General features: G+C 40.5%; 1 protein-coding gene across 1 annotated transcript in view; it reads left to right on the plus strand.

Annotated features, from left to right (window-relative positions):
* Window positions 1–115: 115 nt before the first annotated feature.
* kiaa0513 (KIAA0513 ortholog) overlaps window positions 116–27,016 on the plus strand; it is a 32,506-nt gene continuing 5,605 nt past the window's right edge. Inside the window, 10 exon segments of the mRNA XM_028585134.1 lie at window positions 116–202; window positions 12,694–13,290; window positions 17,033–17,132; window positions 17,464–17,537; window positions 18,128–18,198; window positions 20,271–20,478; window positions 20,574–20,614; window positions 20,722–20,794; window positions 22,503–22,530; window positions 22,532–22,581. Of these exon segments, the coding sequence (XP_028440935.1) occupies window positions 12,890–13,290; window positions 17,033–17,132; window positions 17,464–17,537; window positions 18,128–18,198; window positions 20,271–20,478; window positions 20,574–20,614; window positions 20,722–20,794; window positions 22,503–22,530; window positions 22,532–22,581 (1,046 nt within the window). The 5' untranslated portion in view covers window positions 116–202; window positions 12,694–12,889.

Consider the following 27,016-nt stretch of genomic DNA (forward strand, 5'->3'; position numbering starts at 1 on the left):
ATAGGAAACATCCGGTAATATTCCTGCAGCACCACGGCTCATTGGCTTGGCTGCTTGTCGACGTCATTGGGTTCCCCGCTCGTCGTGTTCGCCTCTCTTTGCGCCTGCGCTCTTCTTCCCTTAAGACCACAGTGGAGGCTACGACACCCAAACAGCAGTGAGCAGCACTCCTCTTGTCTCCAGCCAGCACGGGACTTTTCACGTACGTACAGCTGTTACTCATGTTCTCGTCTCATAAAATATCAATTCACACATTCGAGACGTATTGTTTTACGCCTCGTTAACGCCATTTTGCATAGCTTTCTGTTTGTATGAATGGTAGTGGGATCACAGCGAAGGGATAGTTCTCCTGTTCTTGTGATATTGTGGCTCTTATATTGGTTTAGTTGGAGGTGTGTGATGCGTAGTGGGCCATTTGGCTTCACTTGAAGGTCCTGACGTGACGTGAGGTATCCCTGTTTGCCTGAACATGCCAGTGCTTAACGTTACAGGAAACGTCAGCCTGTGTTTGTTCAGCGCTGCTTCCTTTCTGAGCTGTCAGTGCGCCCAGTCCCTCTCAGGGCTCAGTAATAAGATATCTGCACTATGGTTGTCTTTCATATGTTTTTAACTCTTTGTATCTATAATTAATGTAGGCTACGGCAGATTGTTGATTGGTCATTCAGTAAGGTTGCAATATAAGTTGGATTGCTTATTGAGAAATAGGCTATTTTAGGCTACCAACTGATTAAAGAAACAAAGCGTTTTGATTATGGTATCGAGATACATCTATATTCGGTTGATGTATCATCTACCAAGCACATTGTATCTGTAGAACATTTAGACGTTTGTAGATTGTCTACATGTCATTTCCACAAGCTTTTTCTAACATAATCCGCTAAATCAGTTGTGTCAAATAATAATATATTTTTTTTAATCCTTTCTTTTTTTATTGAGAAAGATTAATTTAACATCACAGATTTAGCCCTTTCTTTCTATATTTTACTGATAATATTTAAGAACAGAGGGGTTGCAACATATACCGCATTTGAGAATGTCGCTTCTTGATTTGCAAGGAGTGCATTATAAAATGAGCTGATTTTTAAAATTGAGTCAGGTGTGATGTAGGTACACAAGCAGATGTCAGAGAATATACGTAGTCCTATATAAAACAGTACATAATAAGTAATAACCATATATAGTCAACACTGCACACACATATGTAGAAAAGAATGTTGCCTAAAGCTATTACACAGTCATGATGTCTAGATTAATCACAAACCCCCATACTACACTTTGAAATCCGCATTCACACTACTTATCTGGCTCCATTTTTGTTCACCTCGCGATCTTTAATAGCCATTGGCAAAGCTGACAAAATATTACTGGGGCTCCAGTTATTTGGGTTAACAGATATACTGTAGATTGTTTTTTGGTGTTATCTGGAGGTGCACACGGAGGAGAACTTCCTCCTTGGTTTTATAGCATCCATCACTTGAATCACTTCTTACTTTTACCTTTGTTTGTGAAAGGGTGTAGGAAAATTGCAGGTACTACTCTGAACAATCTCTCCAATGCATTTAAAGCAAGAGTTTTTAAGAAGGAGGAGGATCTGGCTAGTCCACATAGCAATCCGGGACAGGAGAAAAATGTGCTTTGGTTTATTGGCATTGCTAAGCGCCGGATGGAGCAACGGTGCAGACAGATAGTCTAGCTAGCTGTCTGGATTTACCCTGCAGAGATCTGAGGAGCAGTTAACCATAGTCCTCAGAAATCCACCGGAGGTTAGAACGCCAACACAAAGAAAGAGGAAGGGGACGGACATCCGAAAATAGTGACATCCAGCGGAATTTCCGGCAGAACAAGAGCAATCCCAGAAGTGTAATGTGGTGGATATAGACTAACTCTCACTGTATTGTTGTAATGATTGTATGTGTTGGCTGCTGGCTCTATCACAAATTGCCCCTCTGGGATAATATGACCACTGACCTTGAACTCTGTAGTAGGGGTGTAAATCACAAGTTACATCACAATACAATAGTATATTGGTTCTTAGAACAACAATACAATATTTACTGATATCTAAAAGTCTACCCTTCCTGCGACGGATATGAGACGAATCATAAGCCGATTCAACACAATCTGTTACATTTTTTACAATAGCAACTAAAATATGATTTGACAATTTCATTACTAAGCTCCTCCAGACATTTAAATAAAAAAAACTACTATTTTTAATAAAAACAAATTATAAAGGGGGATTTTCAAAATAAAGGGATATCTTAAAGATGAGTATATGTATCTATATTTTCACTTTGTATCGATAATATTGGATCGTTGAGGATTGGATCGATATATTGATCCAGATCGATGGATGGTTACACCCCTACTCTGTAGTGTATGGTTAGTTTTAGGCTTTGTTGTGCATATGAGCATGAAATGTTACATATTAGGTTGTGATTGAAAAGCAACAATCGAAGGACATGGGGGGAAGAAAACAGCATTTGACATGCTAGGTCAAGCGGTTGTAATTGTATTGGTATTGAACCGGTTGCTCAAGTGCCCTTTTTTAACTTCTTTGACCTTTCCGTGCTGTCATAGAGCTCAACAGTGACCGCCCACTCTTTTGAACTGCTCCCCATTCAATATCTCCATTGACATTTAAGAAAATGCAAATATAAAGAGTTTTATGCCTTGAATCAAGCCAAGCAGCTACGCCATGAATCATGAAAGCATTTGATTTGGCATATAAGAACATTTTGAAAATGGAAAACAGACATAAGACTTTGGTACAAGACTTTGTTCATAAACCATCATAGACTTCAACTGTAGCAGCTTCGTGGGTTGTGAATTTGCGTTTCCTAGGATGGCAAAGGAATGTCCCGCCCTACTCTGCCTCTGATTGGCTAGTACTCATTGCCTTTGTTGGTTGGATTGGTTAGGTTTAGGTACCGAACTTCGATACTTTTTAGGCACAAACCAAATTGCCTCCATAGTATCCAGTATCAAAAAATGCCTCGTCATTCAATACCAAAATATGAATGCCTAAATAATAAATCTCATCAGCGTCAGTGAGCCAATAAGCATGCAGCATGCTTCTCCCAAGATCTAATAATGCGTGTGATTGGCTGTCTACACGTCGCAGAGGCATGCAGGAAGAACACTATGTTACACACAGAGATGTGTGTGTTGTTGTATTTTGAGAGGATTGACTACATTGTGTGTCACATAAGTCTAAAGGAACTGAAAAATACTGCAAAGAAAATGATACCATAATGTTGTAATTTCTTTTTTGTTACTGGTAGATGCAGTGCTAAGGTTCACCATACTCTGTGAGTGCATTGCTTTCATGTTTACTGACATTGTTGTGTTGAGAGTTTTGCTGGGGATGAACAGATTACATCTGTAAGTGCAGTCCTCAGCTTTTCCACTGGCCAACCTCAGCTGAGATTCTACATCTAACTTATCTGCCATCAGCCACTTCTGCTTGTCACACACCTATTGTAGCATGTGATGTGCGGCCGTGCAGTTCAGCTATCGCCCTCTGGCACTGTTGTGCTGCTGTGTACTCAAACTGAGCTTTAAATGCACAATTATAAAGTTATATTGTTCCATAAAACACATTTTAGAAGATGTAGATTTAAAAAATATGAAAAACAAGAAATAACCGTTCAAGGGGCTCTAAACAAGTCCATATCCTTCTTACCTGTAAATATGTTTCCCAAAGATTTCAGACCCCCCTATAGTGGATGGTACTGTCTTTACCTTGCAGCGCACATCTCTGTTCTTTCTCACGTGTGATGTTTTGAATATGTTAAGTTTTGAACAATACAGGAGAATTATTCAAAATAATAATAAATAAAGACATTGAACCATAAATTGATTCAGAAAAGGCAAATTGTTGCAGAAAAATTCACCAGAATGCAGGAAATGATGTGTAATGTATGCCCCCCCCCCATGTTGAGCCAATACCTATGCAAACAGTTCTTTCTGATAGAGTCCAATCTTGTCTAGGGCCACTAGAAAAGCTCTTCTAGAAGTGGCCGTGGCTAACGTTCCTGCACCTAGAACACTTCACTCCCTGCTGCCTGTAAAAAGTCTGATGCCCCTCAGCTGGAGGACTGCTACCCCACTATCAGTTTGGAGCCTGATACTTTAGGGCTGTGCTAAAAATAACACACTCACCAAGGGCCAAGCACTGGCCCTAAAGGCCCTGACACACCCACCCAATAATCTCGGGTGGGTGTGACTCGAGTCTGTTCAGTGTGTTCCATGCCGTCATCCGTTGGAGGGGCTGTTGGCCTTCATTTCAAGTGCCCCTTACTTCAGTACGCAGATCGGGGTTGGGCTAAATGTGTGGGCGGAGCTAAACATTTGACTCTGAACGGGCGCCATCTGATGGCAGAGATCAGGCAGCACATTCTCTTCACATCACGGTCTCAGGGCTCCAGACTGCGACCAAATGGTCGCATTTTGCGACCAAAATTTGAGTGTGCGACCAGTAAATTTGCCCCCTTTTTTAAACGTTGAAATTTAGGTACCTGAGAGCGCGTAAGCGCAAGCTTATCTGTCCTCTCTGAAAATTGACAGAGAGCAGAGCTCTGACACAAACACACACACTCGCACACACGCAGAGCAGCAGACGATGCAAACTACGTGGGCTCTGCAGTTTTGTTGAAGTCCCAGTGAGTCACGGAAATGCCGATAAAGTGGTTTCAGGTGTGGTTACAGTTTTTCATAACTTCACGCAGACAGCGTTTGTTGCGATATGAGATTAATGGCGAGCCGAAAACGGTCGCGGTGCTAATGACGTTACACTTCCTCGGCGACGAGCAGCTAGGCACAATAGTGGTTTCTATGCCCTGGGGACTGACTGACAGGCTGATTTCTACAGAAGCTTTCAGCAACAAGGCATCTTAAAGTGCTTTACAGCAATTAAAAACGGTCACGATGAAAATAAAACAGGCTAAAAAATAATATACAAATACAATAATAAAACAGTTTACTTTCTATGTTGCATCTTCAAAAGTTACACTAAATTTGAAACAGCACATTGTAATTTCTGCATCTATTATCAAAGTATTTATTAGTAATACAGTGGAAATTAGTAGAAATGTGAATATTTGGTTAGCATGTTGATTTACGGTGTGTGTCCCTAAATTTTCTGGTTGTGCCCCTAAAATATTTAGTTGGGGGCCACTGTGCTACTAGTGAAAAAAGATAGTTTGGAGCCCTGGGTCTTTTCTGATCTTAACTAAGTAGTTTTGACAGAGGGAAACTGCAGGACAGGATACCTAGATTCAGGCAGGTGTTGAACTCCAGAAGGGGAAAGGACTGAGACAATAAACACATTGTTTAAAAAAATACCAGAGCAATGGTCAAAAGTACAAAAATAGGACTCAAGTTATAATAAACCAGAATGATCCTTTTAAATTGTAATGTTGTAGTTGTACTTTACCTATTTAAAGCTACATTGTGTAAGAATTTCTCCCATCTAGCGGTGAAATTGTATATGACAACCAACTGAATATTACTTTCTAGCCCCCCCATTCCGAGCGCGTTCTAACTCCTACGATGGCCGTATGCCAAGATTAACATGGCTTCCAGTGCGTCTTCGTCCGTTCTGTATATTGTACGAGATTAATAGTGTAAGGCAATGTTTACAGCGTAGGCTACATATTTTTCTCCGTGAGCAGAGTCAGAGATCAGTTGATGTGACGGAGGTGTGAGGGAAAGCTAAAGGATGAGGGAAAGGTAAAGACCTCGGTGAGACCGAAACCCTCTCCAAAGATGACGAGGAGAGAGTGGAAGCCCTTCAAAGACAAAGGAGAGAAGCAACGGAGGTTTGTGTTTTTAATATATTTCTCTGAGCAGTATGAACAATGTCAATGAAACCGAAATGATCTCTTAGTATCTCCATTGTTTACACTCAGCTGTTCTAGCTGTAACCTAGTCTGACGTGAGTTGTCTGCCAGGGAAATCACGACGCTATGCACAACCATGCTATAGTTAGCCAAGCAACTATAAAACTTTGAATTTACACAAATAGGCAGAATTACCTGTCGAGAAGAAAGCGGACAACCTCGGTTCCCCTTGTAAAATCCTTGCTCCTCATTCAGCTCTTTCCATCTTTGAAAAGCCACTCCAATTTGAACTTTGGTCTTGTTGCTTTGCCTGTCACGTTGTCGTTTTAATTCTCTTTTTAACTTCCTTAGCGACTCCGTTACATGTCCTAGAGAATAGGCGTGATCCTCCATTTTCAACAGGCTTTCAAATCTGCCGGCAGTCGCGAGTAATCTCCCGCTGACATTCGTCACGTTCATTAATGCCACTGAATGTAAAAGCGCAAAAGGTGGAGGTATGTTGGCTAATGTATTTTAAAGATGGAGGTATGTCCCTCTTTGGCTAATGTATTATAAAGATGGAGGTATGTCCCTCTTTGGTTAATGTATTTTAAAGATGGAGGTATGTCCCTCTTTGGCTAATGTATTATAAAGATGGAGGTATGTCCCTCTTTGGTTAATGTATTTTAAAGATGGAGGTATGTCCCTCTTTGGCTAATGTATTATAAAGATGGAGGTATGTCCCTCTTTGGTTAATGTATTTTAAAGATGGAGGTATGTCCTTCTTTGGTTAATGTATTTTAAAGATGGAGGTATGTCCATCTTTGGTTAATGTATTTTAAAGATGGAGGTATGTCCCTCTTTGGTTAATGTATTATAAAGATGGAGGTATGTCCCTCTTTGGATAATGTATTATAAAGATGCAGGTATGTCCCTCTTTGGTTAATGTATTATAAAGATGGAGGTATGTCCCTCTTTGGTTAATGTATTTTAAAGATGGAGGTATGTCCCTCTTTGGTTAATGTATTTTAAAGATGGAGGTATGTCCCTCTTTGGTTAATGTATTATAAAGATGGAGGTATGTCCCTCTTTGGATAATGTATTATAAAGATGCAGGTATGTCCCTCTTTGGTTAATGTATTATAAAAATGGAGGTATGTCCCTCTTTGGTTAATGTATTTTAAAGATGGAGGTATGTCCCTCTTTGGTTAATGTATTATAAAGATGGAGGTATGTCCCTCTTTGGTTAATGTATTATAAAGATGGAGGTATGTCCCTCTTTGGTTAATGTATTTTAAAGATGGAGGTATGTCCCTCTTTGGTTAATGTATTATAAAGATGCAGGTATGTCCCTCTTTGGTTAATGTATTATAAAGATGGAGGTATGTCCCTCTTTGGTTAATGTATTATAAAGATGCAGGTATGTCCCTCTTTGGTTAATGTATTATAAAGATGGAGGTATGTCCCTCTTTGGTTAATGTATTTTAAAGATAGAGGTATGTCCCTCTTTGGTTAATGTATTATAAAGATGGAGGTATGTCCCTCTTTGGCTAATGTGTTTTAAAGATAGAGGTATGTCCCTCTTTTGTTAATGTATTTTAAAGATGGAGGTATGTCTCTCTTTGCAGTGTTTCCTCTATGTTGATTGGCAAGTGGCGGTCCGCCATGGTTAGATTTCTCCCGCCACGGTATCAAAAATGTAGAAAATGAAAACAAAAAGCCATCTATCAGCAGTGATTGTTACAGAACGTGGACACGCGCTTCACAACGGGAGTGGGCATGCGTGCCACTAGGAGAAAAAGGAGAAAGAAAAAGATGGCATGTGTGCATCCTTGAAAACTGTAAGTCATATAACTTATGTTGTCAGTCCATTTAAGCCTGTATTAGTCTGGAGTTCTTGAACATTTTTAGTTTCACCTTCACCTGCTAGCTAAATTGCACGTGGCTGTTGATTCAATACAACGCCCCTGATATCATGGCATAGTAGGCTAAACCGTGATTATTTCATACATTCCATACATTCGTGTCCCAAAACATATTGGGAGAAATTCATTCAACATAATTCACAGCCAAATAACAATTAAAAGTATGTTATTTGAACATTTATAACCTAACCTGTACTGCCTCCGTTTTGGTGTCTGCGTTGCGCAGCGCCATGCGCCGCTGTTCGGACCGTGTGCCGCTTCCCTTTTTTTCCTCCATAACCTCCGCTCTCAGCTCCTCTGCCAGTTGCCGCATGAACTTCCTCCGGGGCATTTTATAGCTGGTGCACTCCTTGGAGAGGATGTGTGCAATGATTCCGGCCAGTTGTAGGGCCGACGTTATAAATGAATAACCACTAACTCTGCTCCGGTTGCATCTACAACACGTCTGCTTCACAACATTTAATGAAAACAAAACATTATTAAATTTAATCCAGGACTTTTTTTGTACTGAGTACTTTTCAATATGGTATTGAAATGTTCTTAAAACCCCTCCCACAACTCTGACCTGCTGATGTGTCAGTCATCGGCGTGCTGTTTAACCAGACAGTGTTCAAAACCACAGAACTTTATTTTGAAATCAAGTGGAGATTCTAAAGTTTCCAAAGATGCCACATATGTCAGGCTGAACTTCGTGAATTTTGTGTATAAAATGACACAACAAGTAAGAGTTGAAAAAGTGGTTAGAGAATATATTTATAATACTGTCAGACCGTGTGGAATGGGATTATAACAACCTTAAAATCATTTACATGGAAGAGAAGGTTCAAATCACATGTTGTTAAGAGGAGGACTGGGCTTGTTTCCAACTGTGGAGCATAATGATCCAAAGTAGCAAAAGTGGCAAGACAAAGAATGTACTCACTGCTTTTGTTTTGGTAACTCAGACATCCCAGTAGACCCAATAATGGTGATACTGAGCAACTTGCCCTCTCAAATCACACAAGGAAGTTAAAGGATTGTGGGTCAGGGAAGTCCCAAGTTGGATATAAGTTCCCACCCCCATCAGGCTGAGCTTTGTTCAGGAATGCTTGAGAGGGCACTTTGGTTAATGGACTAGTGGCCTGAGAAGGGGACTTTGAAAGCACCTTGTCCCTATGCTGAATTGATATTCTATAATACTGTATCTGACACAAAAGAAAAGCTGATTTATTATTTTGCATTTGCCGCATGTGGCTCATTAAGCCGGAGTAACAGAGATGGAGTGTTGAGGGTGACAACACCTCGCTCATATCTTGCTCAACTGATGTTTTTGCGGAAAAGTGGTGTGGTGAATAATATTTCCTGGGGGTGGGAGAGGCACGGGGACACGTTGCATAACAGCGCTGACTTACATGTGTAAATTATGCTAAATGCAGCATACTGGAGATGAGAAAAGAGCGCAGGACGGGTCTTGTGATGCTATTGTGTTGCACAGCTGATAGCAACAAGCAGAGATCCTCTCCACCAAATCACTCCAGCTTTTCAGTATCTTTTCAGTATACTCTTATGATAGTGTACTCTGTGTTTGTGTGGGGTTACTGTGTGTGTTGGAGGAGGGGTGTTTAGTGGGAGCAGAAATACTGCAGCCTTTGCGGTCTGATCGAAGGAACGCAGATTTATTGAGTCCCGTGTGTGTGTGTGTGTGTGTGTGTGTGTGTGTGTGTGTGTGTGTGTGTGTGTTTGCTGCGGCCGTGGCAGGACAGAAGGACAGGACACATTAATCACGCCAAACGACTTCACTGGCCGGCAGGTGATTGTACCGCTGCCATCCATCCTCAGCAGGGAATCGTGACTTACTAAGGGGCTCTGCCGCCTGCTCAGCTCGGCTCAGGCTTCCAGATTAAAGCTGGGAGGATTAATGTGACAGGCATCAAATTCACACTTCCAGTATCGCCAGTAAGACTGTTTGAACTGAGATCTCACTTTGCCTCTTTAACATGAAAGTTAGGCTTTATCTATTCAGGATGCCTTATTGAGATCAAGATGACTGTTACAAGAGAGACCTGAGAACAAATTTCACGTAACATCACACACAAACACTCACAATTCAAACCATACCAGTCAACTTTAAAGTCCTGAGTTTTTTGTTTTGCAGTTCTTTCCAGTAGTAAGGTGCATAGTGGCCAAAAACCAGTCTTCCCCAGTTTAGTGTTAAAAGTTTCAAGATAAATCAAAAATAGATTGAAATGAGCTTTCGATTTCAACTATCGAAATCAAAAGCAGAAATTTGTAATTCCCCCAGTATTTATTTCTCTCTCCACCCCCGCCTACTTGCACATGTCTGGGAAAAAAAAGAAAAAGAAAACAACACTTGGTTACCACAGGTAGCATGCAGCTAAAGACACAGGGTAATGTTAGCTTACCTGTAGCCTGCAGCTTGACTTTTCTAGACACTGTGGCCACTGCCAGAGTTAAAACAACACAACTGGAAAATCCTCCTGCTTCTCTGAAATCACCACTGAGGCAACATTTTGCCTTCCCTAAATTGTTCTTAAAAATAACCCTGTGAGTTATGTAAAAAAACAACGGTAAAGCATGTGGGCTCCGAAAGGACTCCATGGTGCCTTCAGGTGCATCTTGTTAACTTATGGTGCACTCATTCGCTCATTGTTAATTTTGAGAAACTTAAATGTAAGTCAAGTGGCTGCAGTAATCCCTGTGGGATAATTGTACTCTATCTATTTATCTATATGATTGGCGGTTTAAAAAGTAATACTTTTACAAGGCCCACTCTGTAGCTATATACACATACATTTTAAACAAATAATTTTGACTAACCACCAAAGTATGGTAGTTATTGATTTTGTATAGAGACTTCGTACAGCTCTGCTGTGCTTGAGCTTCAGAAATGCTCAGAAAAATGTAGCTTGTGTGGATTCTACCGCACTACCTGATCAAAAATAAAGCTAAGCTACTGAAAAGCTTTTTTATTAAAAAAACATCAACGCTTCAGACAAATGTAGTTAACCTAGTAACGCCCCTACTTGTAGCACTGCTACTGCCCAACACTGGAAATCTCTTATGTTACATAAAAAAAAACTGTTCCCATCATGAATAGTGTGTTCATGTAGGTAAGAAGCTATGTAAGAAAATGTTTTCTGGGCATTTAAAATAGATTTACAAACAGCATAATGTTGCTTTTCATCAAGGGAGGTAACAATGTGATTAGCAACAGTAGTTGCAGCAGTTACAATGAGCAGGTCTAAAGCCTGACGGTTGTGGCTGAAGAAGCCTACATAACATTTCCTCCAGAATGACACAGTTATGAGGTGACCAGAAATTTTAGGATTTAAAGGTCCCATGGCATGAAAATTTCACTTTATGAGGTTTTTTAACATTAATATGCGTTCCCCCAGCCTGCCTATGGTCCCCCAGTGGCTAGAAATGGTGATAGGTGTAAACCGAGCCGTGGGTATCCTGCTCTGCCTTTGAGAAAATGAAAGCTCAGATGGACCAATCAGGAATCTTCTCCTTATGAGGTCATAACAAGCAAGGTTACCTCCCCTTTCTCTGCTTTGCCCACACAGAGAATTTGGCCCACCCATGAGAGAGAGACATCACGGCTTTCAAACAAGAAAAGTGGCAGTTGGTCAAGGCCACACCCCCCACCCTCCCTCCATCCCCCCCCTCTCCTCCTTAATAGCTTCAGACACAGTTGGCCCATACTAAGGAAAGATCATTGTGGGACTGGCTCTAGTGGCTGTAGTTCTGCACCAAAGTTGAATTTCGGGAAAGAGACTTCAGATACAGTATTAGGGGACCACTAAGGTCTATATAAAAGCATCCAAAGAGCACCATGTCATGGGACCTTTAAGAAAAGAAAAAGAGGCAATGAGATAATTTGTTTACATCATGTCTTCATTTTGATTACGGCTGAAACTAACGATTATTAGTATAGTATAAATAAATAGTTGTTTGGTCTATAAAATGTCAGAAAATGTGGATCAGTGTTTCCCAAAAGCCCAAGATGACGTCCTCAAGTCTTGTTTTGTCCACAACTCAAAGATATTCAGTTTCCTGTCCCAGAGGAGAGAATAAACTAGAACATATTCACATTTAACACGCTGACATCAAAGAATTTTTACTTTTGTCTTAAAAAATGAATCAAACCGACTAATGGATTATCAAAATAGTTGGCGATTAATTTAAGAGTTGACAATCGATTAAGCTTTGCAGCTCTAATTTTGATATTTTTACATGTTATATACATGTTTGTGTGCTTATGTGCATATGTGTGTTTATCCCCGCCCTCATGCTGTGTGTGTGTCTGTGTGTGTCTGTGTGTGTCTTGTGTCACCCTGGGTCTAAATACTTATATAACCTAATCATCTTGAAAGCTGTAACCCAAACATACAGTAGCCCCCGGGTGTGTGTGTGTGTGTGTGTGTGTGTGTGTGTGTGTGTGTGTGTGTGTGTGTGTGTGTGTGTGTGTGTGTGTGTGTGTGTGTGTGTGTGTGTGTGTGTGTGTGTGTGTGTGTGTGTTCAGTCGGAGGACCAAAGGGGCTACAGCAGATTAGCTCAAGGACAGAGTGCAGGATGTGTGTGAATGAAGGACGGGGTCTGGCCTAAAAGTTCTTGGCAAGCCCTGTGTGGGAGTCTGCAGTATGAGACTGTGCTATATCTGGATAATGTATCTAGAATCAGACCAATGTTGAGTACAATGCTGTGACACAATAGATAGAGTTTCAGATTGTGGGAAATAGTTTGACAGACCAGATACGAAGTTTAAGATTTGAGTTTCCTGTCTTTCTGGTTTTCCATCAGTGGTTTCAACTTCCTGCTATCTGCATGATATATGGGAATAAAAAGGAACTAACTAGCATCATTAGCTCTATTAGGTTGCCTAGTACATTTTGAACTGAATGTAAAAGAACACAATGCTAATTATCTCCTTCCTTTATTCACAGATGCATTGGGTTTGTGAGTTCACTTGATGTCGGCACCCTCAGGGGTTGGGAGGGTCTGCAAAATCAAAACCAAAACCAAAACCCAATAATACAGTTGAAACTTCCAACTAGGACCTACATCTGCGACCACTCTCATGTTCCTGCAGAGCACTGAATAGTTCATTCTAAAAACACTATTGCAGAGCTTATTGCCAACATGGAGGGCGTAGCAGTGGACAACCTAATAGACTTTGACCTGCCCTCAGAGGCCACAGCTGTAAGCAAAGATGGAGGCCAACACCAAGGCCATAGAGACATTTTCTCACCAGAGCAGACCCCTTCAATGGGAGTCCACCAGCAGCCCTTACTGCCAGAGCCCATAGCGCCAAATAAGCCCAGCACTCACCACCACCGCCAACACCACCAAGAGGAAGGAGACCATGACAGCGATGCTACAGAGTCGGCAGACAGCGAGAACGACATGGACCCGCCTTCTCACATGTGGGAGCTGAGGAGGTCGTCCTCTTCGTCCGCTCACAGTGGAGAAGACGCTGACACTCAGACGGTGGAGAGGAGGCACTTCATGAAGGCTTATGTGGAGAAGGTGTTTCACGGAAAGTAAGGGAGAACTGTTTATTTTTTTTAATATATGTACTGTATGTGTACTTAAAAGAATCATTACATCAGTCAAGAGCAACATGATTGACAAATTGAAAGCAAAATTCCCTCATAATAATTTGAAAGATGCTATAATCACTTTTGCACAAAATTGTAACCATTTCTTTTTTTACTGAAGAAATAGACCATTATTTCTCTAAACAAAAGCATAGCAATTTCTTGCAGAATGCTAGATACTAGTACTAAAAAGTAAATGTAGTAATAGTAATAAGCATCAGTGACTCAGTATTGTAAATACTAATACATTTTCAGATAAAAAGATGAAGGAATATCTGTCAAAATAGAAAAAAAATACATTGGTACTGTTTACACTATCACATGTATACATTTTATTTATTTATTTATCTCCTAATAATCAACCTACTTTAAAAGAGATAAAACAAAAATAAAACACATAAAAAATGTTTGCAAATATGTATTGTATATCAGTGAAATAATTAGTCAATTCACTGATTAGTCACTTGACAGAAAATGTATTAAAATAGACCTCTGTAACCCACTCCTCATCTCTCCTTGAGGCTAGCGGCACAAGGCTACTTTAGCCACAACTAGCATAACACACCTGAATCTCCTGAAATGTGGCTGGTGGAGTTGCATTGTGGGTAATGTAGGCAACCAGGTCTTGACAAAGAAGAAGAATGTGTGGTAAGGATGCTTACTTTAGATTTTATTTTTGTTAACCGACAAGCAAGCAACGGAGTCCGAGTCCTCATCGATAGTGCCCATGTGTTACGTAGAGTTATACTGAAATGTGCAGGTCAATGAAATGTAATCAGAAATGTGTCCGGCATTGGTAAATGTACAGTACAATAAGGAGACCCGTTGTGTGGCAAGATGGCTGCCACCATATTATGGATGCAGGGGAAGAGCTGAAGGCTGAAGGTGCCCCCCAGCTAAATCAGCTCATCTCAGAGAGCGCTAGATGGACCTGAGGGTCTGCCAGGAAGGCCAAGCTCAGCTATGTGACTCTCAGACAATGTGTTGAACCCTCTGGCATCAATAACCTTAATGGTAGCTCCTCAGCACAGAAGAGTGCACAACTGTGTATTTCTTACACTTTCCCATTATTTGATAACTAACAGCAGGCCTTCTCGAAACTTTGCTGTCCTCACCCTCCTCATCTTCTTCCAGTTTTGGTTGTTTTATTTTTGTATGCCTCTGCGACAGCTACAGGCGTAGCCAGAGGCATGATGTTTTTAGGTTGTCCGCCCCGTAGGGCTGTCTTCAACTAAAGAAATTCTTAGTCGACTAACACTTATAGGATTTTGTCGACTAATCGATTAGTTGATTTAATTGACAGAGCTGTGAGCTTTGAGAGGTGGTTAAGACTAGAAAAGCACAATATAAATGTAGTTAATTAACCATCTGTAAAACTGAGTTTCTCCACAATTAATCCTGCAAAAGCACCACTTTAAATCTTGTGTTTACCATAAATGTGCTCACAAGTTTCCTGAAATAAATAATTAAGCATGAATAAGCATAAAAAATGACTAATCGACTAAAGAACTCTTAGTCGACTAAGACCAAAACGACCGATTAGTCGACTAATCGACTAAGAGGTGGCAGCCCTACCGCCCCGTCTTCCAGTCCGTCCTTCTGTCTGTCCCATTCTTGTGAACATCATATCTCAGAAACTGCTGGAGGGAAATGCTTCAAATTTGGCACAATGGTCACAAGCATTTTTGGCCACAACTCAATAATTTCTACGCTAAATTATGACAAAATTTTACACAAATGTCTAATAGGATGAAACAATGAAGTGATGACATTTAAAATCCAAAAGGTCAAAGGTCAACTTTAAAAGTGCGTTTTCTAACTGTACTATAACTCAGGGACAGAAGGGTAGAGTGTGGTCGGATACTGATTCCATGACACTAATCTTGGATGACCACCATGAAACTGTGATTTATAGATCTTCTGTGCTGCTTGGTTGAAGATCTGTGTAAAGGATCCACATTTTGCCAAAAAAATACACTTATACAACACTTAATAATTTATTAAACTTCTTCAAAGTCGTCACTACAGACTGTATGTTATATAAGTCTGGACAGACGTGGATATAAACTGCAACTACTGCACTGGTTGGCGCATACAAATGCAAGGTGGTAATTCTAGTTTGTTGATGGAGTGATTTGTTTTGTCACCACTTTTTCCTTGTTCCTGACTGTGTGTTGCCAGCAATTTCTCCTGCTTTAGGCTGTCTATTCACTTATATTCAGATCAACACTGCTCCATGTTTGTCACCCGGAATAACTTGAAAACATTCACCCGGTCAGAGATTCCTCTGACTCACCAGCAGAAGCCCATGGGGGACAGCAGTCCAACCGATGCATGAATATTTGACAAGAAATCAAATGTGAGCAGGGTGAAATGTTTAAAGGGCGCTTCTAAATATCAGGCTACCTTTTGTATTTCATTTCACAGACATTTATTGAACTTTTTCTGGCATTTTTGCTGCAGGCCCGATCATTTGTGACCGTGCTGAGTACTGTATCTCTGTCGGGTAATTTGCCATCTGGTGGCCTACAGATAATCCATCTTGTTTGAAATAATTAACTTCTTGCTGTGAGAATTCCAAGTCTGCAGTCTCCTTGTGATGACCTACGCTTTCGTTACCTTCTTTGGGACAGTCTAGTCATCCTTTATGACAGGACCCTGTTAGTAGATCCCTAATCATCTCTAGCCCTTCCTGTGTTGTTGTTGTGATGCTGTTCACCACTGTGTGACTTGGTATTTCAGTAGTACAAAGCTTGCCTGACTGCTACTGAAAAACATACATTTCCACTTGTATAGCACCTTTAAAAACAGTTTAGTTTACAAAGTGCTTTGACAGTGGAAACAAAAGCACATACAAATCAATAGATAAATATACACGTCAAATCAATACACATACCCATAAATGCATAGTAACATAGTAAAAGTGAAAAAGGATATGTGTAAGTGGAGCCAGAAAAAAACCCCATTGTTAGCCTCCCCAGCTTTTCACATTTGCTTTTCCTTTGCTTTTCATATCAGCAATAGATGTTGAGGGAGCATGCGTGGAATGACTGATCCATCCTTGATCCATGACACTGTGACTTCTAGCTCACCAGTTTGGTTCTTAAGGTCATTACTCTGTGGAGAAAGTGCACTTCTTATTGAGAGTGATATGAGGAGATTGATGCTACTGTCCTGTCTGTAATGTATTCTAAATATGAAGCTACCACTAGCAGCCGGTTAGCTTAGCACAAATACTAGAAAGAGGGGGGAAAAATCATCTATATTCTTTAAAAAATGTTGAACTACTACTGTTCAAAGTCTCCTAGATTAACAACTTGGCGCTTGAGTTCATCTTGGTGAAATGGAAACAATGTGTGCCACTGCTGAGTTGCACACATCTTGACATTGCTAACCATACATAATATTAATATCATATGATATTAAATTAAATACAGCTAAATTTTGCGTGTTTTTCTTTCATTGTTGTTCACAAGTCTTGTATGTAGATCTATCTTATCATTTTTGATCATTTCATCAATTTTTTCTGTTTATTAGTTAATTTTCTGTGTCAGACTTTCAATGGAACACAGTCATTTCTCTGAATAGTAAAGTCAGTCTGATACATCATTAAGTTAATAAAAACCAGCTGTGAAGCGACTGTCTTTTCTGTGCTGTAATGAGTTATTGGACCATGTTTTCACAGGGAGGACTTTGACCAGGAAGAGAAGGCTCGTTTTGGAGAGCTGTGCAGTGGAGAGAATGGCAAAGGCAGGGAGTGGTTTGCCAAATACGTCAGCGCACAGGTGAATATGGGGAAATTATGAAATGGTAACTAGTCAGACGTCATACGTGACCTTTTAAGTAAAAAATAACTGCAATATTCCAAATGCATTGGCCAAGGAATTACAGGTTCTTGTTGGGCACCTACATACATGAATTTAGTCACACATTTGAGTGAAAAAAAGCCTACAGGAATGCAGGAAATCAAACCCAAATATCTCATAAAAACAAGTAGTGAAAACCTTTTTTTGAATCTATGAAGCTTTTTTATGCAACTTAAGTGATAGTTGTTGGGGTCTTTACACCAAGATTTCCTGAACATGTTTCTAACTCGGTGTCCTACTGTTTTCACAGCGCTGCCACTCTAAATGTGTGAGTGAAGCCACCTTCTACAGACTGGTGCAGTCTTTTGCAGTTGTCCTGTTTGAGTGAGTCCATACTGTATGTGGTTGACTTTGTTGACACCAACATACTGTAATTGTCTAATCCTGTTTGACTGTGAAGGATAAGGCCCGTGATCATTTATAAAGTTGATAATGTCAGCTTTGCCCATGAAAATACAAAAAGCTCTTAATACCAAGGAGGAAAATAGTTATGGGGACTATTTTCAGTGTCGGATTAATACTCATTTGATGCTCTATTGAGTGTATCTGGCAGCAGGATGGTGTATGTGGGATTAACTACAGTGTGTGTGTGTGTGTGGGTTCCATGGTAATGAAGGAACATGTCACCCACTGTAACATTGTGGCTCATTTATGCCTTTTTAATAGTTTTTGGACAACAATTGAGCTCTGTGGCACAGAGGAATATAATGCCTTATGCTTTGGAAACACCGACAGCACTTACTAGTAGGATAAACTCATTGTGGGCTGTGTCTTTTCATAGGATTTGCTGACAATACGAAAACATACTGTATATCACCTACTTGTGCTTTTAGTGAAAAAGTTCCAGTAAATTACATTAATTCTAACTTTGAGGACATGACAGGATCATCTCTAAAGAAATGGTGTGTTCACAGATGTTATCAGATGGATGACTACAGCCCAGCCAAAAACCTCATGACTATGTGCTTCACATACTACTATAGTGGTAAGGTCTCATTCAATCTTTCTGTCGTCTTTAAACTCTGTGTCCGGCATGTTTGTCACGCTGCAGCTGGCTGGCTAGTTAGCTAGCTTGCTAATTCCAACCAACCTGCTTTCATGCTACACTGGTTACAGAAAATGAGCCGAACAAAGTTGTCACTTATCTGGCGATAGCAATTTACTTTCCTACGCTGTGACAAGAGTGTGTGAATGAAACATTAAGTTGTAAAATGTAACTAATTTAGTGTAATTTTAGTAGACTGACAGCTCAGACGCCGATTCAACATGTCGAATCGGCCGGAAAAAAGCCAGCAAGGTTCGACTAGCAGTGGGACACACCGTGGCGGGACACGCTGCAAAAACAAGGCCGCTCATTGTCTGCCCAACTCGGACCGCTGGCTTATCGTGTCCCTGGTGTGTCTGGGCCCTTAGAGGGACTTTTCTTTTCAAACTGTTTTAACATAAACACAGCGAGGTTGAGCCTTCAATTGGACACATTGAAAGGCAGTGTTGTAAAGTAACTAAGTACAAATACTTCATTACTGTACTTAAGTAGAATTTTCACGTATCTGTACTTTACTTGATTATTTATATTTCTGGAAACTTCTACTTTTACTCCACTACATCTCCCCTAAGCATCTTAGTTACTCGTTACTTACAAGAAATGTTTTTGTATGTTGGAGTGAAAGACTCTTTCTCACAAAAAAATCAAATTCTGTTTCTGTTTTTTTCTTAATGGACTTGATGTTTAAGAAAGTGTGGAAACCCTGAATATTAGGCTTCACTATGAGGAAGCCACAATAAAGTTCATAAGCAAAGTTTTGTTTTTACTTTTACTTCTAATACTTACATAGTAAATTTAATATCATAAATTACTTAAATATCATATACTTTAAGACTTTTACTGAAGTAATATTCTAAAAGGAGACTTTAAACTTCTGCCAAAGTCATTTTCTGGTAAGATGCTTGTACAGCAAAAGAAAACCTGATAAATATCTGTCATTAGTGGTTATTCAGAGTGTTAGCACCACAGGTTGGCCCTGTGGTTTCTTCTGCAGCAACACCACAAACATGTGCAATGGCTTTGTGCGGTTGCATGACGGTAGTGTTTGTGCAAGCAGGAAGCTTTGAGTGATTAGTGGCACAGTACATTGCTTCAACATCCGTCTGCAGTCAGGTCTGCTATCATTTTGTTTTTTTAACACATAAAGTAAACCTGCACTATAGGCAATTTTGCACAGTGGTGAATGGCTACAAAAGGTCTGCTTGCAAACTACAAATAAAACATACCTGATCCAAAGGAAGAGTAATGTGTTCATGTTTACAGTTATTTGTCTTGCAGGCTAGAAGTCTATTTGATTCATCCAAAGCTGATGGACTAATTGTTTTCATTTCTAGCTCACTGAGGCACATTGTTTCTAAATGCCACATGGTGTCTCAGAATATGAACACCTGTGATTACCTTCCCTCAGAGGCTAAAACAACATGTAGCTTTTGGTAAATGTTGTAAGCTGATGTCTGTCAACTGTACAATTTGTACCAGAGATGTGGACTTGAGACATTAAATTGTTGAATCAAGTCACAGGTTATGTCAAGTCAAGTCTAGTCCTTAGTTAAGGCAAGTCTCTTAGGTAGCCACCCACAGATCCAGTTCTTCCTAACGATTCACTGTGCCACATGCATATTTAACATTAACACATGATTTACAAAATCATACCAACAAACATTATTTGAATAACTTAGTATTCTATGCAAACAAAGGTATGTATAAAGGCTTTAGGCCACCCACAAATTATTATAGGCCCAGTTTTATATATGCAACTTCATTTTATACACCATATGTAGTAGGTGGTCCCTGATCTGTCTCTCTCTCAGGCCTAAAAACCGTTGAAGACCCCTGCTCTACACTGTTTGTCAGGCTGACATCTGTGATGCCTTAGACCAAGGACACCACAGGGACATCAAGTTAAAAAGACAGATTGTTGTTCAAGCGCATTTGCCTTGTAGGGCTTTAAAACATAAAAAAAGGTTTCAATGATGCCATGACTTTGACCTCTCTGCTCTTGTCTTGCTCAGGGAAGTCCCAGCCATCTCCCTCGGAGCTGCTGGATCGTGGCGGTCCTCCAGCTGGTCTGGACTCGTACATCAACAAGGCCAACTCCTGGCTGTCTGTGAAGAAGGATGCCGCTGAGCGCCTCCTCAAAACCACATCTAAAACTGACGTCAAGGGCTTCTTTGGAGGCCTAGAGAGCAAGCTAAGGGGCTCAATGGCTCCTAAGACTGAGTGAGCAGATACATATCCTTTGAGGGTTTTTTTGCAACCGCGTCGTATATAGTTAATATTCTTTTCTCTTTTTCCTACTGCATTCTCATTTCTAGGGATGGGGAAAGCCCAGTTGAGACAAAGCCCAAATCACCAGGTAAATCAAACAGCTTTTTTGTCTCCTGCTAAACTTCTCTGTTATGTTTCCAAATGTGAGTTAGAAATGAATTGAGTTGAATAAGTGTGTGTTCTCTTCCATCCCAGTGTCTGAGGCTCCAGAGGTTAAGAAAGGAGAGAAAGTGTACCTGTACACCCACCTGAAGCAGCAACCCATCTGGTAATTTGAGGAAAATCTGGCCACTTAGAACAGATACAGGAGCTCTGACCTTCACCGTGTACTCTCCTGAATCATAAGCTCATTATGTTGTGCAACATATTATTATTATTATTATTATTATTATTATTATTATTATTATTATTATTATTATGCTGGAAACAAGAGTGATGAGAGAAGTTGAATGCTTCACTATGTTCACCAGCGAGTTGCTACTGTAACTTAGCATTTTGTTTGGTGCTGGACAGGTAACGCCACTGTAAAAATACTCTGTTACAAGTAAAAGTCCTGCATTGAAAATGTTAGTTAAGTAAATGTATGTATCATCAGGAAAATGTATTTTAAAGTATTAATAGTAAAAGTAGTCAATGCAGAAAATCCTCCCATTTTAGAAACTGGAAACGATCACAACACTTGTGTCAATCAACCAAGTGTTTAATGGTCTAATCATCTCTGCTGGACTTGTAGGCCGTTATATTGTTGGGTGGTTTAATTTATATAAAATATCAGATTTTATAAACTACATGTGTTTGTGTGCAGAAATCTTAATGTGTAAAGTAACTAGTAACTAAAGCTGTAACAGATGAATGTAGTGGAGTAACTAAAGTAACTAGTAACTAAAGCTGTAACAGATGAATGTAGTGGAGTAACTAAAGTAACTAGTAACTAAAGCTGTAACAGATGAATGTAGTGGAGTAAAAAGTCCAATATTTCTCTCTGAAATGTAGCGGAGTAGAAGTAGAAAGTGGCATGAAAAGAAAAGACTCAAGTAAAGTACAAGTAGCTCAATATTTGTACTTAAGTGCAGTACTTTCAGCGGTCTGAACCGGCCCGTCTCAGCTCAACTCAAACCAGCTGATGGTCCCACTGCTACTCAGAGGCTGGTTTTAGAACGTAAGAGACATCTCCTGTTTCAACAGCCAATAGAGAAGTCAGCTGGTAAATCCGCTACAAGCTATAGAAATAAAATGATCCATAATCCCTTTTATTTTTATGTTACAAACAGCTGGTCGAAATTGGCAGAGGGAGGGGGGCAAGGTGGATGGTGGGGGTGTGGCCTTGACCAACTGCCACTTTGCTCATTTGAAAGCCATGATGTCTCTCTCTCTCTCATGGGTGGGCCAAATTCTCTGGGCGGGCAAAGCAGAGAAAGGGGAAGTAACCTTGCTCCTTATGACCTCATAATGAGAAGATTCCTGATTGGTCCAACTGAGCTTTCATTTTCTCAAAGGCAGAGCAGGATACCCACGGCTCGGTTTACACCTATCACCATTTCTAGCCACTGGGGGAACATAGGCAGGCTGGGGGAACGCATATTAATGTTAAAAAAACCTCATAAAGTGAACTTTTCATGCCATGGGACCTTTAATTATAGGGGGCTAAAAATGTCATGTATTTCTCAAGATAAAATGTAAGAATTTAAGAGAAATCTGTGTGACAGAAATATATTTCTCTTTCTTACCACTTTAAGTCATGTTGTGGCCCCTCAGATTTATCTAAGGACATCCTGACCCTCATGTTTGGAACCACTGAAGTAGAGTGTGATTTGATTAGATGTTATAGAAATGACTGCATGCATCAAAGCATTGTAGTATGAATCATATTGCAGCTTAGTCTGCCATCTGCCTTCATGTTTTGCCTGGAGAAATTGGATGTGGCTGTGTTAACCAGATGTGTGTTACTATAATATGTTATCCCTTCTCTCTGCCAGGCACACTCTAAGATTTTGGAACGCTGCGTTTTTTTGATGCCGTCCATTGTGAGAGGACAAAAAGATCACCAACCACGAGGTGAGTCTGGATCGGAATCGAGACAGATAGATAAATATCAAATATATATTAATACAAATTTATTACAATGTGGTATGGATTAAAAAAGTATCTTTTAAAACATAAGTGGGTTGTTGTTGTTGTTGTGTGTTTTTGTTCCAGTGTCACTGTATCTGTTGGATCAAATTTGATATAGAGAGATCCTGTAGTGATGTACTGCTGGCTTTAGCAAAGAGACACCATGCTGTTCAGTATGCTTCAGGCTAAACCACTACTGCTGATAATCTCCTGATGCCCCCACCTTCTCTTCTCTTCTCTTCTCTTCTCTTCTCTTCTCTTCCTGTGTACTAGCTGTTGTTCTCCCTCTTTCTGCATGTTGACTTTAACCCTTTGTCTCCTTGTGCCTTGCTGCCGAGCAGGGGAACGCAGGATGAAGAGAAAGACGAGAGGTCTGTCCTTCTATTTGTCCACTGCCCTAAAGAAGAAACAAACCCTAGTCTAACTAAGAGAAAAAGTACATTAGAATCCAGGCAGAGAGGTGCAGAAGGGCACATGCTATGCAATTGCATCACAAATCTTGTCAGTGTTTCCCCCAGAAAAGTTGTTCAGCCCGGTGGCAAGTGTCTTTTTTGATGAGGGCCCCGTTCGGATCAGTCACAGATTGATGGCGGCATTAAAGGGATATTTCACCGTTGGAAAGATGAATATATCTTTACATTGGGTCACTTATGTAGTAGAAATGTGAAATTATTTTAGAAATTGGTGCCTTCTAGGCCAAGAAAAGCCAGAAAATGTGTTTTTGGCTCATGTGGATGAAAGATCCACATGAGCCAGAATGCACTTGCTTTGCTGCTTTAGAGTCCAATCCCAAGCCACGCCTACCGTTTACAGACAGACAGACAGTGAGACAGTCAACTCAACACAATGTTTCACCGTGGCTCAAGTAGTGTTACACATTTAAAATATATAAAAACGACATTATATAAAAACGACATGCGAAACATTTAATGCACACACATTATAGGCTCCGTAAAGTTCAGCTAACACATACTAGCATTAGCGCTTGGTGGGCTGTAAACACAGAGTAGAAACACAGCCGTGAATTTGCGTGGAATGTAGAATGGTCGGCATTTAACAGTCACAAACTCCACCAGCAGTTAGCACTTAGTTGGATACAAGCACCAGTCTGTGTTAACACAGCCCACCTCCACTAGCTAGTCTTACCCGGCGACAGAGCAGCAGGCCTGGTAGCTGGATAGTCCGGTACACTGTTGTTCAGCCATGTTTCCACAGCAACAAAAACACAGCAGTCTCTGAACTCGTTGGGAGTTTGGTTGAAGGTGGATGTAGTCCAGTCTGTTGTCTAATGAACAGGTGGCCGACTAGCGTTAGCTTTCCACCGGCACACTCGTTCCGCGTTCCCCGCTGATGATTTCCCTTTACCGGCCAGAGGCACCGAGCAACACTGCTGGTCCCCATAGCAAGCAGGCGTAGTGTGTGGAGTATTCCGTCTGTAATAAAGTGTCCTGCATATTCTCCGATCTGTACCAGTGTATCCCAGTGGCACACGTGTGCGGTAGTTTGAATGCACATAATTGTGCACAAAATTTCCTTCGGGGATACACTGGTACAGTAAAGGGGCTGTACTCGATATTCAGAAGATTAATATAGCAGCAAACGCATATTTGTGATAGTGGAGGAATAGTGTCCTGAGCAGAGATCGTGTTGATTCTTGGTTTTGATACCCGGTCCGGCCACACGTGCATGTTTATGCATGTAGGCGCAGAAAAAACAGGTATTTCACATACTGGGGAACAGCCTGTGAGAGCGCTGTGGAGGCAATCCCAGCCCACTGTTTTTTCAGTACATGGATGGATGGATGGATGGATGGATGGATGGATACATGTTTTATTGTCATTTGACTGTACATACTGTACAGAGTGCACATATGAACAGACTTTTGTTCCACTGGCTCATAAATACTGCCCTGACTAAAAACAAGTACTACTGTACAGAATAAGTATATAATAAACACAAATGCAACAGAGTGCTAGTGTTAAAACAAAGTTCAGAATTCTGACTTTTTTCTCAGAATTCCATGTTTTCACATGTGGCCCTAATCCTCTTCCATACATCTAGGATGACTGAGATGAATGATTGCGAGCTGTAAGAGATGACAGAAGCAGCTTGATGTGAGAGCAGCTTGGTGTTTAGCCCTGTGGTGAAGGTCTGGGAGTCGCCCGGGGTCTGATTTGCAGTTTGTGCGGTGCGCTCCAGTGAACAGTGATAGGACAGTCTCCCCAGACTGGAGACTGTGTTATGTAAGAATAACAGATATAATCTGCTTAATCACAGCAAGGCCAATGATGTCCACATCACTAGAATTATAAATCGGAAGTGGTTTGCTTGTAATTATAATTGGATTACTGTGTGTGATCACTGTATTTGAATAATAGTTGTTTTTTCAAAAGTGTACCCTATTTTGCTGATTAGCTTTATATGTAGGGCTGGGTATTGTTAAAAAAAACAAAAAAACAATACAGATACCAGTACCATGACTATCACAGACATTAGATCTTGGTAGAAGCATGCTGCGTGTTTTTTGGTTAACTGGCGCTGATGAGATTTACTCCTTAGGTATTGAAATTGCGTATTGAATGTCAAGGTTTTCGATACTCGATACTTAAGCGTCAATTTGGTCGGTGCCTAAAAATAATTCGGTACCAAGCCCTGTTTATATGAGGTATTCACTGGTTTTTGTTATGATATGTCTGTGCTTTTTTTCATCCTTCTTCATTTGGCTTCTTCTGGCATCGTTGTTGTGGTTGTCTAATGCCGCATTTCCACTGCATGGCACAGCACGGAACGGCTCTTCTCAACTTTTCTATTAATAGGTGATGTGATTCACCTAGGTATTCTATGATCACACCCACTCTTAATATCCTAAATGTGTTAAAGGTCCCATGGCATGAAAATTTCACTTTATTTTAACATTAATATGAGTTCCCCCAGCCTGCCTATGTTCCCCCAGTGGCTAGAAATGGTGATAGGTGTAAACTGAGCCCTGGGTATCCTGCTCTGCCTTTGAGAAAATGAAAGCTCAGATGGACCAATCAGGAATCTTCTCCTTATGAGGAGCAAGGTTACCTCCCCTTTCTCTGCTTTGCCCACCCAGAGAATTTGGCCCACACATGAGAGAGAGAGAGACATCATGGCTTTCAAATGAGCAAAGTGGCAGTTGGTCAAGGCCACACCCCCACCCTCCACCTTGCCACTAAGGTCTATATAACAGAGACTTCAGATACAGTATTTGGGGACCACAAAGGTCTATGTAAAAGAGATTTCAGATACAGTATTAGGGGACCCCTACGGTCTATATAAAAGAGACTTCAGATACAGTATTAGGGGACCACTAAGGTCTATATAAAAGAGACTTCAGATACAGTATTAGGGGACCACTAAGGCCTATATAACAGAGACTTCAGATACAGTATTAGGGGACCACTAAGGTCTATATAAAAGAGACTTCAGATACAGTATTAGGAGACCACTAAGGTCTATATAAAAGAGACTTCAGATACAGTATTAGGAGACCACTAAGGTCTATATAAAAGAGACTTCAGATACAGTATTAGGGGACCACTAAGGTCTATATAAAAGAGACTTCAGATACAGTATTAGGGGACCACTAAGGTCTATATAAAAGAGACTTCAGATACAGTATTAGGAGACCACTAAGGTCTATATAAAAGAGACTTCAGATACAGTATTAGGGGACCACTAAGGTCTATATAAAAGAGACTTCAGATACAGTATTAGGGGACCACTAAGGTCTATATAAAAGAGACTTCAGATACAGTATTAGAGGACCACTAAGGTCTATATAAAAGAGACTTCAGATACAGTATTAGGGGACCACTAAGGTCTATATAAAAGAGACTTCAGATACAGTATTAGGGGACCACTAAGGTCTATATAAAAGAGACTTCAGATACAGTATTAGAGGACCACTAAGGTCTATATAAAAGAGACTTCAGATACAGTATTAGAGGACCACTAAGGTCTATATAAAAGAGACTTCAGATACAGTATTAGGGGACCACTAAGGTCTATATAAAAGAGACTTCAGATACAGTATTAGAGGACCACTAAGGTCTATATAAAAGAGACTTCAGATACAGTATTAGAGGACCACTAAGGTCTATATAAAAGAGACTTCAGATACAGTATTAGGGGACCACTAAGGTCTATATAAAAGCATCCAAAGAGCACCATGTCATGGGACCTTTTAAGAGACCTTGTATGTCTGGCATGGTATTTCTATCTAGAGCAGCAGATCCACTGCATTCTTCTCTGCCTCTTCACAGCTCACTGCATGTTCACACTGTTAATCTCTCTCCCTCTCCCTCCATCTGCATGTTCCCTTTGCTGACTTTTTTTTTTTTTACTAGCTTTG

The sequence above is a fragment of the Perca flavescens genome, chromosome 8 (genome assembly GCF_004354835.1).
Source record: "Perca flavescens isolate YP-PL-M2 chromosome 8, PFLA_1.0, whole genome shotgun sequence".
Classification (NCBI taxonomy): Eukaryota; Metazoa; Chordata; class Actinopteri; order Perciformes; family Percidae; genus Perca; species Perca flavescens.